The sequence below is a fragment of the Pyrus communis genome, chromosome 13 (genome assembly GCF_041283825.1).
Source record: "Pyrus communis isolate YQ-2024b chromosome 13, ASM4128382v1, whole genome shotgun sequence".
NCBI classification, from domain to species: Eukaryota; Viridiplantae; Streptophyta; class Magnoliopsida; order Rosales; family Rosaceae; genus Pyrus; species Pyrus communis.
In genome coordinates, this window is record NC_142577.1 from 28,678,036 (window position 1) to 28,691,953 (window position 13,918).

At 39.1% G+C, this 13,918-nt stretch overlaps 2 protein-coding genes and 1 long non-coding RNA gene across 4 annotated transcripts; 1 reads left to right on the forward strand and 2 right to left on the reverse strand.

Moving 5' to 3' along the window:
- The first annotated feature begins 940 nt into the window (after nt 1-940).
- LOC137738046 (transcription factor TGA2.3-like) lies at nt 941-4,741 on the forward strand. 2 transcript variants are annotated; one of them, XM_088683339.1, is made up of 10 exons: nt 941-1,223; nt 1,415-1,518; nt 1,594-1,883; nt 2,321-2,401; nt 2,498-2,557; nt 3,136-3,213; nt 3,301-3,358; nt 3,576-3,847; nt 3,937-4,182; nt 4,256-4,741. In XM_088683339.1, the coding sequence occupies exons 1-10, from the start codon at nt 1,117-1,119 to the stop codon at nt 4,400-4,402; spliced, it is 1,443 nt and encodes a 480-aa protein (XP_088539465.1). In that variant the 5' UTR covers nt 941-1,116; the 3' UTR covers nt 4,403-4,741. The 2 variants fall into 2 exon arrangements, with proteins under 2 accessions (XP_088539465.1, XP_088539464.1); XM_088683338.1 differs by having other exon boundaries at nt 994-1,223; nt 2,336-2,401.
- Nucleotides 4,742-5,296: 555 nt separating this feature from the next.
- LOC148692053 (uncharacterized) lies at nt 5,297-5,996 on the reverse strand. Its single transcript, XM_088682427.1, has 2 exons — nt 5,523-5,996; nt 5,297-5,411 (listed from the first exon to the last, which is right to left on the reverse strand). Exons 1-2 carry the CDS (start codon nt 5,875-5,877, stop codon nt 5,347-5,349), a joined length of 420 nt encoding a protein of 139 aa, XP_088538553.1. The 5' UTR covers nt 5,878-5,996; the 3' UTR covers nt 5,297-5,346.
- A 1,595-nt stretch (nt 5,997-7,591) lies between these two features.
- Nucleotides 7,592-8,760, reverse strand: LOC148692054 (uncharacterized). Its single transcript, XR_015955236.1, has 2 exons — nt 8,680-8,760; nt 7,592-8,134 (listed from the first exon to the last, which is right to left on the reverse strand). It is a non-coding gene; the product is annotated as an uncharacterized LOC148692054 (long non-coding RNA).
- Between the last annotated feature and the right edge of the window lie 5,158 nt (nt 8,761-13,918).

A 13,918-nucleotide genomic window follows, 5' to 3' on the forward strand; every position in this document is an offset into this window, starting at 1 on the left:
TACAGTCTACAGAGATAGATGGATTGAGGATGAGAGAGAGAGAAAAAAAAAAAGAGAAGAGAAACTTTTTTACCCAAAGAGAAGACATGAAATTGTGTCGTTATCTCACACACGGTTATACGTTTTAACATTATCATATAATAACATGTAATTAACTTGACGTAGCGTCGTAGGGATCTCTGCTATAATGCAAAGAGATCTAAACGTTACTCCTCTCTACTTTTTACCTACAATGGAGAATGCCTTGCCTACGCCTTAAGTACTAACATGACAACTCAAACTTTAGATACAATGTCACTTATTTTAACTTCTTTGTTTGGCTTGCAGTTTTTGTTTAGGACACTGATGAAATCTCAGTGTTTCACCAAAGTTTTTCTCTTACAGTAAGATGATACTACATTAATATTTCAAATTAATCACACATAATTATAAATTTTGACATACTTTCGTAATAATACGTAATTGATTTGAATTCCAATTCTATTTAGTAAAAGTTCTTCTCGAGAGAGAAAGAGAAAGAACTAAACGCTACTACTCTATACTCTTGAGTACAGGAAGAGACCCTAGAGCTAAAAGAATCAACAAAATAGGGGTCTTATTTTTGTCTTGGGCGAAGTGGACTAGTTGTCCCACGCTCCTTAATTTGGAGGCAAATTGTTTGCCGTTCTGTTTGGATGGTCTTTTCATTCTTTCTTATTTGTGTGGTTAAGTTAATAATTTAAAAAATAAAATTTCTCATCATTCCTATTAAAACACGTGATATACCATTTGTGTTTCTGTTAAAATTAAAAATTTCTCCAAGATTGGAGAGAGTGTTCGAAACGCTCTAACGGGAGAGACTGAGGAAACGTAAGGCCCTCTCTCTCTCTCTCTCTCTCTCTCTCTCTCTCTCTCTGGGGTATTGGGAAGCTAAAATCCCAAGTCAGAAAGCAATAATAAAAAGCCTGGTGTTTTAAAATTTATTAAAAAGGGTGTCCTGATACGCTATCCTCTTCTTAAAGCTACATCAAGATTTTCTTCACTTAACTCACCCTGCTCTCTCTCTCTCTCTCTCTCCACAACTGTTAAAGGTCGTATGAAGATCGTCTTTTTTTACCTTTTCTTTGCTTTAAAGTGATGCAGGCAGAAGGAATCACCACCCAATCAGTAAAAAAAAAAATGCAGAGCTTCAAAGCAGCGTCAACAAACCCAGAATTCTACTCCCACTCTTCCTTCTATTTCAGGTCTCTCTTTCTCCTCTCTTCTTACTGTTTATGTTTAAGTTTCTTCTTCTACTGGGTTTTGTTTTAATGGCGTATGAGAAATGGGTTGTGCGTAAAAAACATAAAGTCTTGAAATTTATGGGAGTATACGGATTTTTAGCGGTAAAAGATAAACCCAATTGCTCTGTTTTTTCTGCGATGTGAAAAAACAGGGGAGACGACAGTGACCGGAACCAAACGCGTTTTACGGATCTTGGAGAGCTTGAACAGTCCGCTACCGCCTTCCCTCACGATGATGTTGTTGTTTTAAGCCCAAGTATCCTCTCTCTCTCTCTCTCCCCTCCTTTATGTCTCTTTCTCTCTCTAATATATGGGTTTTAATCTGGTGTAGGCTCCATGTTCAGCTTAAAAGCAAACAATGTTGGCGGTGTACCCGATAGCTTGCAGTACGGGACCTTGAACGTTGGCGGGTGTTTGGACATAGGATCAACTATAACCGGAACAGGAGGAGGAGGGTGTGTGGACACAGGACAGCAGCAGCCATACATGTACCAGCAGCAGAAAGGGACGACGTCGTCTGGAAACGGACACTTTGAGAATTGGGGTGATAATTCAGCCATGGCTGACAACAGCCAGCAGACTGACACTTCGACGGATGTTGACACCGATGACAAAAACCATGTATCACCATCTCTCTCTTGGTCTCTGTTTCATGAGCATATGTGTCTGCTAGACTGCTACCATACTTTTTCATGGGAATCTTTCTATAGGCCTGGTGGAATTGAGAATCTTTTGAAATTTGGAATTTTGGATTACCATCCATGTTTCAAGCTTCAAGACGTTTGTTCCGTCGGTTGGCTTGAGCAGTGTGCTTACGGCTCGCCCCCTTTGCATTATAGTTCGAATCTCCCTCCCGTAAATTATAAATAATTTAGAATATCGCTTTGTCAGTTCAAAAAATAGCTTCCAGAATGTTTTCAATTCAATTAGTACCTTAATAACTTGGCCCATATCTTAAGTTGATTTGCTTTAAATCTGCATATTTTACTGTAAACTTTATTTAGCTTTCTAATTTTTTAGTGTCAGTGGATTAATGTGAGATACGATTTTGTTTTAAGCTTCATGGAGTGCAGCATGGAGCACTAATGGTAGTGGATTCCACAGAGCAGGCAAAGGAAAGAACTACTGGTGACCAAAAGGTTAGGATATTTGGATTATTGATAAAAGTGATTTTATTAATTAGAAAGTAATTTTCGATCTTAAATGCTAATCCCATTAAGCTAACTTATCTACAGACACTACGTAGGCTGGCCCAGAACAGAGAAGCAGCAAGGAAGAGTCGACAAAGGAAGAAAGTATACATCTTTAATTTCCATCAGCACGTATTTGAATGTCTTATTTCTTTTTAATTTCATCGAGAAGGCTTCCCTACACCTTGTTAGGCCGTGACATCTTAGACTAATTATGTAACGTCATGTGAGAGCATTAAAACACATGGGATCGCGTTATTCGTTTGGCGTGACACACTGGTATACCAGGGTGTAGGTCTGTAACCCAGCGTCTAAATCTTTTAGCTATGTTGAGACAAAATCTTGGTATCAACCCTGAAAATTCACTGCCAGGTCTATAGAAATTAGGTTTGCCTTAAATGCTTCTCAGCCTTCTCATTCTCTTTAATAGCAAAGGCTTATTTTTTTAGCCTCCCTCCCCTTTTTCACTTCTCTTTTGGTGGGATTTACCCTTTTAACCATTTACTTTCTGCTCCCTTCCTCTAATTTTCTTACCTTTTGATGCCCTTCTAGTTTACTGATGTTTCCCCCAAATTTACTGAGCCTCTTCAACCTTGAACTGTTGAATGAAAATGTTACATTGTCTTAAGTTAATGAATGGAACATATTTGGATCATTTATAGGTTTTGGTTTTGGATACATAGGCATATGTCCAGCAGCTGGAAAATAGTCGACTTAGGCTTTCGCAGCTAGAGCAAGAGCTTCAGCGAGCCCGCCAGCAGGTGAACGACTTTGTATTTTTCATCGGTAATATGTGTGTGTATACATATATGTAATTATTCATTTCTTCTGGTGGTGTTTCAATGCAGGGTATATATATTGCAGATGGACTTCCAGGGGATCATGGTCATTCAGTGGCAGGAAATGGTAAGTTATTTCAGTTGGATCCATGAAGATTTTAATTAGTTTTGATAATTAAAGAAAACGAAACATAAAATGCTGTAAAGGTTTTGCAATTTCTTGTGTCCTGCATTCAATGAACAATCGTTTGCAGTTCGGGGTAACTTGTATAGAATATATGATATGATATTTGGATAAGCATGTCCTGATCCAATGGTTTCTGATGACTGATTGTACTTGTCAGGGGCCTTAACATTCAACTTGGAGTATGCACGCTGGCTTGAAGAACATCAGCGGCTGATACATGAAATGCGATCAGCTGTGAATTCCCATATGGGAGATAATGAATTGCGGATTCTAGTTGACAGCGTAATGACACATTATGATGAGATATTCAGGTTGAAGAGCATTGCTGCAAAGATTGATGTGTTTCACATGCTCTCTGGCATGTGGAAGACGCCCGCTGAAAGGTGTTTTATGTGGTTGGGTGGATTCCGCTCGTCTGAACTTCTCAAGGTGATCTTCTATTTGATTTTTGTTTTTTAAGTTGTATATACTTCACCGTAGGCCTATCTTTAATCGTGTTTTTATCATTGGATATTCAGATACTTGGGAACCACCTCGAACCTTTAACAGACCAGCAGTTGATGGGAATATGCAATCTGCAGCAATCCTCCCAACAGGCTGAAGATGCCTTGTCACAAGGGATGGAAGCTTTGCAACAATCTCTTGTGGAAACACTTTCCTCGCCAAGTCATTGCCCCACTGGTTCTGATAATGTCGCGGACTACATGGGCCAAATGGCAATTGCCATGGGAAAGCTGGCCACACTTGAGAATTTCCTTCACCAGGTAACCAAGCGAGCTTTTATGCACATACATTTGATATGCAAAAACTAACTTGCACACCTTTTTTACTTGTTAGGCTGACCTTTTGAGACAGCAAACTCTGCAACAATTGCATCGGATTCTGACCACTCGCCAAGCAGCTCGCGCCCTTCTTGTCATCAGTGAGCACTTCTCTCGTCTCCGAGCACTCAGTTCTTTATGGCAAGCGCGTCCTAGGGACTAATGTTGTTCACTATCAGCTCGACCGCCCCACCTTAGGACCTACAAAAAAAGTTAGGTATTTCCCCCCTTGTTAGTAAACCAGCTCTAGTGCTGAGACCATGAAGATGGTTAACTATGAAAAATGCAGATTCGGACTTTTCGGACACCCTTTTTTTTCCTTATGATGCTTTTCGAAACGTCGATAATTAGGTAAGGTCGACTGGTGATTCCCTAGCATGTAATTAAGTTAAAAGAATATGTCCTCTTTGGCATAAATGGATGGATGTATACTCATTTTAGCATTATGTTCTATACTAATCGCATCAGATAGTCTGTGGGGACTGGAAGCATTTTTGGGGAATCTGAATTGTAGGACTAGTTGTTCCATTCCTTGGCTTTTACAAAAATCTCGCCTAATATTACAAAAGGGTAATGATTTTTGAACTCTTGTTTTCTCTTTGGTTCTTTTGATTTTGTTTTGATTTATTCAATTCGGAGACTAAAAAACAAAGAGGACTGCACGAGAAGAAAAAATCTCTACCCTAATCAAAACGGCGTTGTTTCTTGAGCATCTAGGAGTCATTGTGTCAATTTCAAGCTCGACACAACTAAAACAAATAAATATGACATATTCTTTGTGGTTTGTTATTTGATACAACTAAATAAATAAATTGGGTTACAATTTCTAGTATTTTAGAGTAATCGTGACTAATACATCCTGAAAATGGTATATAATTAGAGAATTGTTATTAGCATTTCAAAAATCTCATTCTACACTCCAAACTTTTTATATTAGGAAAGAAAAATACTTGTAAGGAGTGTAGAATGAGATTTTTGGAGTGCCAATAACACTTATGGCACATGATGCTTGCAGTGTCTATACTGCAAAATTTTCGCCTGTCGGCAATCTGTTTTGTTTTGCAACACTCTGGGGCGTGACATTATTTGAGGTTGGCAAACTTGTGCTCATGGCTGCTTGTTCATGTTCTCCACTCGCTTGTAAGTTCTTCTCCTGTCGTTGTTCATACTTCCTGCCGGACACCAGACAAAAATTAGTCACTGGTAAATTAAAATTGAATAAAACCCTTTTTCTTCTATGCGGAAAGATTAATCGTAATTAAGAAAGGATTAGAGTGATTTACTTGGCCTGCAATCTCTTCTGGATTTTACAGCTTGTGGGATAAAAACTCCAGTCCCAGTAATATTGCTGTTTTCCCACAACTTTGCAAGGGAAGCTGGTACTGCATAACTACTACTGTTCTTATTTCCCAACCAGCTTATATATCCAAGTGATGATGAAATAGTGTGACCTGCAGGACGTTTGGTGACACTGCTACTAAATGAGTTATATTTTGCGCTTTTCGAGTCTGGAAAATCCTCATTGTCAGATGTCAAGGCCAAAATCTGGCTTCTAATCTCGGCAAAAAAGACATCATCGCCGTCGACATAAGCACTTTCATCCTCGAATGCAAGATTAGTGTTTGTGAGCATTTCCATGTTGAATTATTGATCAAGAGTACGGAAATCAAAAGTGCTTTTTCTGTTTTGGGATTTCTGATCAGGAAATGGTGAGTTGGGTTGTTGAAGGGAAGAGTTCGGGATTTATATATAAAGTTTGGGAGAGATCGAAGCACACAAAATACTTGGTTTGTGGTCAAAAATGGATATAGATGCAGAAATGCTGATTTGCATATTATCTGTCTGCAAATGCATCCAAATTCAAGAATATGTCATGCACGTACGTTAAGAACATGTCAATTCGTTTTGCTTATTGAATTCGTGTGCACTGTTCATGATAGATAATTAGGATGACTAATAACGATTAACTATCTTTAATTAGAAAATTTAGGGGCTTTAATTAATTAATTATTCTATTTTAAATTTCTTTTTCCGTAGTTTAAATTAATTTAGTGCAAACAGTCACTTTTATATGAAATATAAAATCAATTATCCATAAAATTTGGTCCATCAAAAGATATACGTGCAATTTTAAATGTAAACGAAGGTAAAGATCAATTAAGAGCATCAAAAGATATACATACAATTTTAAACGTAAACGAAGGTAAAGATCAATCAATTAAGGGCATCGGTTTGCTATGGTACGCGCTTACATTTGGATGGTCAAATATTTGTACAAGTTTAGCAACATTTTTGCTACAAATTGGACAGAAGCACAAAAGGACAAAAATTGGTAAGCTTGATCTTGCCAAAAAAACAAAAAAGATAGAATTAATAATACAATTAATAATACATGGTGGTCAAGGAAATGCGACGTTTCCAGAATCTTCATGGTGGGTGATAGTGCGGCTGCCAATATAGCCCATAATGCGGCCACGAGACTTTGTAATATTAATTCCCGACGCTCCGTACACGCGAAGTTTTGTGTTCGAATCACTTTCTGTTAATCACTATCACTTGAATCAGTAAAATTCGATTGAGCCTTTGATTGTTAAAGGTAAAATTTTGCTACAATCCTTATTTGGGAGGGAGACGAGGACCAGTTCGGAGAAGTACCATATGGTGAAGCAACCTCGGTCTCTGCTGAGCTTGGCAGCCTCCGATGCTTATTGGCGATTGGCGATGCCATGCGGCGCTAATCACCACCACCTATTTTGCAACCCTATGAAGAGTAGGAGGAGGAGTAGCAGTGCTAGTACTCTTAGGGGTGTTTGGCATGCCCTGGTTTGCATTTCAGAGATGGATTATATTGAAAGATAGGAACTTGGGCGTTTTGTGAAGCATCGAAGAAGAGAGGAGGATGGTAAATTTATGTGTGTGGGAGAGATATAAACTATGAAGTAAGATTTATTTAAGAGTAATGTCAGGATACTAAATTTATGAGTAATTTTTTAGTGTATCTAGAACACAATCATGTGACGTTACTATTCTACTTAAATTATAACATGTGAGTTATAAGGGATTTGGATCCTCTCCTGAGCTAATGGAGAGGATCCTCCTCATCAATTATCGTGGGCCGTTGGATTTTTATCCAACGGTTACAAACAGGGGGTCCCTTTAAAGTTATAATAATTGTAGCCGTTGGATAAAAATCTAACGGCCCACGATAATTGATGAGGATGATCCTCTCCATTAGCTCAGGAGAGGATCCAAATCCAGTTATAAGCACCCATAAAAATTTCTCCAACACCAAATTTGATCCCAATGGGAAATGGGTTTAGGGTAATGCCGAAAAATTAATCACACAGCCATATGGTTTCAATTGTTTGTCGCAAAAAGCTTTGATTAGATTGGAATGGACATCCAAACACCATAACTCATGATTAAATATGTTTCTTCTTTGCATGAAGCATGGCCAAGGATCAACAATGGCCTCCATCACAAGATTAATATCATAGGACTTTATCTTGATCTTTTGATATGAAATGTTCTTTTAAATCCTTATTATTTTGCATTAGTTGAGGGATTAGCAATCACTGAGTTGGACAAAAGAGAGTAGGGATTATGGTGTGGTGGTTGATGCGGGGGTTGGTGCGGCGGTGGCCAAGTTTAGCAAACATTTGTTAACGTGAGTTTATGATGACCATCAAAACAAATTCATGCATATATATCCTCCTCTTAGTCACGGCTAGCATATTGACAGTCGAAGGCCAAGATACGCCTCCGCTGCCCCTCGTGAAACTTCGTGGTTGAGGTTTCTTCGCGGGGCTGCAGATGGGAACCTTCGCCTATTAATATCAGTTGTGTATTCTTGCTCAAATGAGTGCTCCAGATGAATTTACTGCCGAGTCGTTTGCTGCAAAAACAAATGTTAATGAGTTGAATATTGTAGAACTTAAAAGGAACAACGCTGATCATATTGCTCTGTGTAATTCGATGTTCCCATGCCCTAGCTCCTCCAACCTGCATGAAATTTAACTGGATATTGCTAGATCGATTATCATATATTCTTTAATCTGAAAGTTACCAAAACTATAATACTTCATCTGTCGCGAATGTTATCCCACACCAAGTAGTACTGGAAATGGTAATTTACTCATCATGCGTATTTAGGGGTATATTTGATAACTACTTCAATTTATAGTTTTTAATTTTAAAAAAAATGAAGAAAAAAAAAAGGTGCATGACATGAAATATATTACGAAGTTGACCTGTTTGATTACTATTTCAGATTTAGATGATTTTTGGTAGACATGATCTTTGAGGGAAGACTTAAAAGATGGCATATTCAGATCGTTAAAATACATTATGGAGTGGGCTTCACAAAAACGTGTGTCAAAAGTTATGAAAAAAACAATGGTGTTACAGATTCGTCCCATATATATGTAATTTATGAAATACCTGCATACTTCTCATACGTTCTCGTTCTTCGTCTGCCACTTCTATGTCGTGAAGATGATCCATGGAATAATGCTAGGTTTGGGTGAATTTAACATCCATGTGGTTCTATGGCTGTATTTATAGGCCATGTCGCATGCATAACGCACCACACCAAACTAATAGCAATGCAGCAAAACCAAGATTTCAATTATTATTTGGTGGTTGGTAGGTGGGGGGGTGGGGGGCACCAGGTGCGAACCATCGGTCGTACGTTTACTGTTTACTGTTTACAGTGCCTCAACCCCCGGGTCGTAGGTCTTTTCATTCTCTCATATAGTATACGAATTTAGGCCACAACTCCACCGTCCACCGCCTACCGTACCGTCAGTTTGGACCTCTCGAGTAGTCGAATACCATTCACTCACATTCTGCTGAAGTTACCCACCAAACTCCATTGTCACGTGGGTTGGCAGCTGCATTACTCTTTGAAGACGCATCAAACAGGCGAGAGATTCTACCGTGTAACTTAGACACGTACTTTTTCTCATCATGTAACCAATTAGTTTGGACTATTGAAAGAGATGAGAGATTCTATTAGATTCTCTTTTGCAATCAATTTAGACTGAGTAACACACCGATTGATGCTTGCCACATATTCAAAAGTGAATTACTCATTCGATAAAAACTTATCGCGTGATGAATTAGTGACAAAACAAGTCTCTCTCTCTGATTTCAACCAAGATTTTGCCTCGTAATAGGTGGTATGTATATTGAACCTCAAATCGAATCTATACTATTATTAAGAGAACCCTCATTGTCAACTTTTTTTCACTTTTTTTTTTTCTAATTTTGCCCTCACTTTTAATACACAATACTTACACAAGGAGGGAAAAATAGTAATTTTGTATCGTTTGCCCCTTTTTTCCCTATTTTGCCCTCATTTTTAATACACAATTGTCACATCCCAGCCTCCCACCTTGAAGATATTGTCCGCTTTGGCATTCCCTCTGGACTATGTCGCAGCAGAGCTACCGCACGGTTTTGTTCTTGTGGCCGAGTGTTAGTCCGCAGACCACATCTCCCACCACAAAAGGCCTCTTCAAAGTTGAAGCACCAGGCATGGACATATAAGGCCCAAAAACCACGCCCTCACGGGCGATGTGGGATACTACAATATAATGGTATCAGAGCCAGACTCACGGTCGTGGTGTGCCAACGAGGACGTCGGGCTCCCTAAGGGGGGTGGATTGTAGTATCCCACATCGCCCGTGAGGGCGTGGTCTTTGGGCCTTATATGTCCATGCCTGGTGCTTCAACTTTGAAGAGGCCTTTTGTGGTGGGAGATGTGGTCTGCGGACTAACACTCGGCCACAAGAACAAAACCGTGTGGTAGCTCTGCTGCGACATAGTCCAGAGGGAATGCTAAAGCGGACAATATCTTTAAGGTGGGAGGCTGGGATGTGACACAATACTTACATAAGGAGGGAAAAATAGTAATTTCGTATCTTTTGATAAAATGACAATTATATCCTTATTTTTCCTATTATGTCCTCACTTTTAATACACAATATTTACATAAGAAGGACAAAATAGTAATTATGTAATATTAAGATAAAATATGCACTTATTAAGAGAAATTATCTCATCATCATTTTTTCATATTCTTTTTAAAATTTTAAAAACTAACCACACTCCTTAATAAATAAATAAATAAAAAACAAAATGAAATTGTTCACACACACAGTGTGTACTCATCGGCTAGTATAATTTTAAGAGAAAGGCTAAGAAGATTCGAAAAAGTTGGACTATCTATTTGACTCTGCCACCTCTTGAGTTTAGCACAATATTTTATAACATGTGGAACAAAAATTAACGTTAAACTATGAGATGACAAAGAACTCACATAGCCACTTTAAGAGTCCCCTTGGCATTTCTCTAATTTTAATTCACAAGTTTAAATTGTTTACCAATCAGAAGCTAAATATTAAGTGATGAATGAAGGAGATCTCTAACGTTCTTGCTGTTGGTATTTGACAGTTTACTAACTCAATACCAAAATATGTGGGTGATAAGTTTACAAACTCTATCACACCTCTTTCACTTTGCACTCTCAAATAAAATTGGACAAAGAAAGAAATAGAGAAAGGAGGGAAGCAACAAGCTTTGGCAAAACACTTGGACTTTGATATATGAAAAAGGTTTACAAACTATTGGAATAAGAAAGCTTACAAGCTTCTTCACAATTGGAAGTGGGATTTGGATGGGATGATTTACAATGCTTGAGAGCTTGGGTATTTATAGCAAACCAAATGATTAAACTAAGATTATTTATTACCACACAAAACACATTAATTGCACCTAATAATTTTTATTCAACCATACCTAATATTGCCTAACTTTCCATGCCTAACTTTGACATTGTTTTTCAACAATGGCTAGCACCAACTTGTTTTGAGTTGAATTTCCAACACACCTCCTCAAATCAAAACGCCTTCATTCCTAGCATTTCACGCAGTAGCCGGAATGTTTCAATTGGCAATGGCTTTGTGAAGATGTCTGCCACTTGTTCCTTGGTGTGACAGTAGACAAGTTCAATTGTCTTTTGCTTCACATGGTCCCTTAGAAAATGGAACCTGGTATCAATGTGCTTGCTCCTTCCATGTTGAACAGGATTCTTTGCAAGTTTGATTGCAGACACGTTATCTACGTGAATCACAGTCGATTCCACTTGTGGATGACACACTGACTTCAACAGATTTCTTAACCAAATTGCCTCACACACGGTTGAGGCTACAGCAACATACTCGGCTTCACATGATGACAAAGCAACAATTGATTGCTTCTTTGAAGTCCATGAGAAAGCTGTTGATCCTAGAAAAAACACATAGCCAGTTGTGCTTTTCCTTTCATCTTGGTCACCTCCCCAATCACTATCTGAATAACCAAATAATTTTGCATCTTCACCAAAATTATAAAATAGACCATAGTTTAGAGTACCTCTTATGTACCTCAAAATTCTCTTGGCGGCCAGCCAATGAGACTCCCTTGGTGTTTCCATGTATCGACTCACGAGTCCAACACCATAAACTATATCAGGTCTTGTGATTGTAAGGTACCTTAGGCTTCCAACGAGGCTTTTGTACACTGTTGAGTTTACAAACTCACCCTCTCCTCCTTTGGACAACTTCAATCCAGTTGCGACTGGGGTATTGACAGTGTTGCACTTGTCCATATTGAACTTCTTCAATATGTCTCTCATGTACCTTTGTTGAGAGATGTAGATACCATCACTTTCTTGCTTCACTTCTATGCCAAGAAAGTATGACATTAATCCATTGTCAGTCATCTCGAATTCACTGAACATGGATTGCTTGAACTCATGGAACATTGCCTCATTGTTTCCTGTAAACAATAAATCATCTACATAGAGACAAATAATTAAGAACTCCCATTTTTCACCATTCTTCATGTAAACTGAATGCTCGTATGGACATTTCTGAAATCCATTTTGGTGAAGGTAGTTGTCGATCCTTGAGTTCCAAGCTCGTGGTGCTTGCTTGAGGCCGTACAAAGCCTTCTTCAAACGATACACCTTATCTTCTTCTCCTTGTACTTGGAAGCCTTCCGGTTGTTCCACGTACACTTCTTCCTCAAGTACTCCATTAAGGAAGGCTGACTTGACATCTAGTTGATAAATTTTCCATTTATGATGTGCGGCAAGAGAGATTAGCAATCTTACCGTGTCAAGTCTCGCAACTGGAGCATAGACTTCATCATAGTCCACTCCATACTTCTGTTTGTAGCCCTTTACTACAAGCCTTGATTTGTATCGATCCACACTCCCATCTGCAGTGCGTTTGATCTTGTAAACCCACTTGACACCAATAGCCTTCTGATTTGGTGGGAGCTTAGTCAGCTCCCAAGTGTCATTCTTCTCGATGGCATGGATCTCTTCTTCCATGGCTTTCTTCCAACAATCTTCTTCCACAGCTTCATTGAATGAGAAAGGCTCGTGGTCTGCATACAAGCAGAAAAGGTTGGTTTCTTCTTCTTCTTCTTGTCCATAAATCTCTGTGAGACTCCTTAACCTCACTGGAGTTGAGGAGCTGCTTTCCTCACTAGATGTAGGACCACTCCTTGCAATTCTGTGCACTGGAGTTGTTGTGATTGTTTGAGCAGGCTGTTGCTCAATCGGTGGTACAACTTCTGGTTCTTCAAAATCAGTGGAGACGATCTTCTCTTTACTGACTTCTTTGTTGTTCCACGTCCATGTCTCTTCCTCACTGAAGATGACATCTCTACTAACCACTAGTTTGCCAGTTAGTGGGTTGTAGAGCTTGTATGCCTTGGACTCTTCACTATAGCCCACAAACACACACTTCTCACCTCTATCATCAAGTTTCCTCCTCTTGGCTTCTGGAACTTGAGCATATGCAACACACCCAAAAATTCTTAGGTGTGTAACATTCGGCTTGTATCCACTCCAAGCCTCTTGTGGTGTCATCCTCTTGACACTCTTTGTTGGACATCGATTCAACAAATAAATCGAACAAGCTACAGCTTCTGCCCATAACTCTTTTGGCAAATTCTTCTCCTTAAGCATGGACCTTGTCATGTCAAGGATGGTTCGATTCTTTCTTTCGGCTATCCCATTTTGCTGTGGGGTATAGGCAGCAGTAAGTTGATGCCTAATTCCTTGCTCCTTGCAATATGCTTGGAAAGCATTGGAGGTGTACTCTCCACCTCTATCTGATCTCACAGCCACAAGCTTGTGGTTACTTTCTGCCTCTGTGAGTGCCTTGAACTCCTTGAAAATTTTTAGGGCAGCTGACTTCTCCTTGAGAAAATAGACCCAAGTCTTTCTACTGAAATCATCAATGAAGGTAATAAAATACCTATTACCTCCATAAGACATGGGATCCAATGGACCACATATATCTGTGTGCACCAACTGCAGTGGTGCCTTTGCTCTCCATGTATCACCAACAGGGAACGATAGTCGTGCTTGCTTGCCAAGCACACAACCTTCACATACTTGGCGTGTGGCTTCAATCTGGGGTAGACCACGAACCATTCCTCCACTTGACAGCAACTTTAGGCCATTGAAATTAAGATGGCCAAATCGAAGATGCCATTTCCATGACTCATCTTCCATTACACCGATGTTGCAGCTTCCAATCTTTGTGTTCAAATTCAACGGAAACATCCGGTTCTTTGACATTCGAACACGTGCAATAAGCTTTCTCCTTGCATTCCTGAG

Excerpts from the sequence above, each read along its gene's own strand:
- LOC137738046 (XM_088683339.1), top strand. The coding sequence starts at position 1,117 with ATGCAGGCAGAAGGAATCACCACCCAATCAGTAAAAAAAAAAATGCAG. Across the intron at positions 1,519-1,593 it reads TGTTGTTGTTTTAAGCCCAA|GCTCCATGTTCAGCTTAAAA; the intron begins GTATCCTCTCTC and ends AATCTGGTGTAG. Across the intron at positions 4,183-4,255 it reads TTGAGAATTTCCTTCACCAG|GCTGACCTTTTGAGACAGCA; the intron begins GTAACCAAGCGA and ends TTTACTTGTTAG.
- LOC148692053 (XM_088682427.1), bottom strand. The coding sequence starts at position 5,877 with ATGGAAATGCTCACAAACACTAATCTTGCATTCGAGGATGAAAGTGCT. Across the intron at positions 5,412-5,522 it reads CAGAAGAGATTGCAGGCCAA|GAAGTATGAACAACGACAGG; the intron begins GTAAATCACTCT and ends GGTGTCCGGCAG.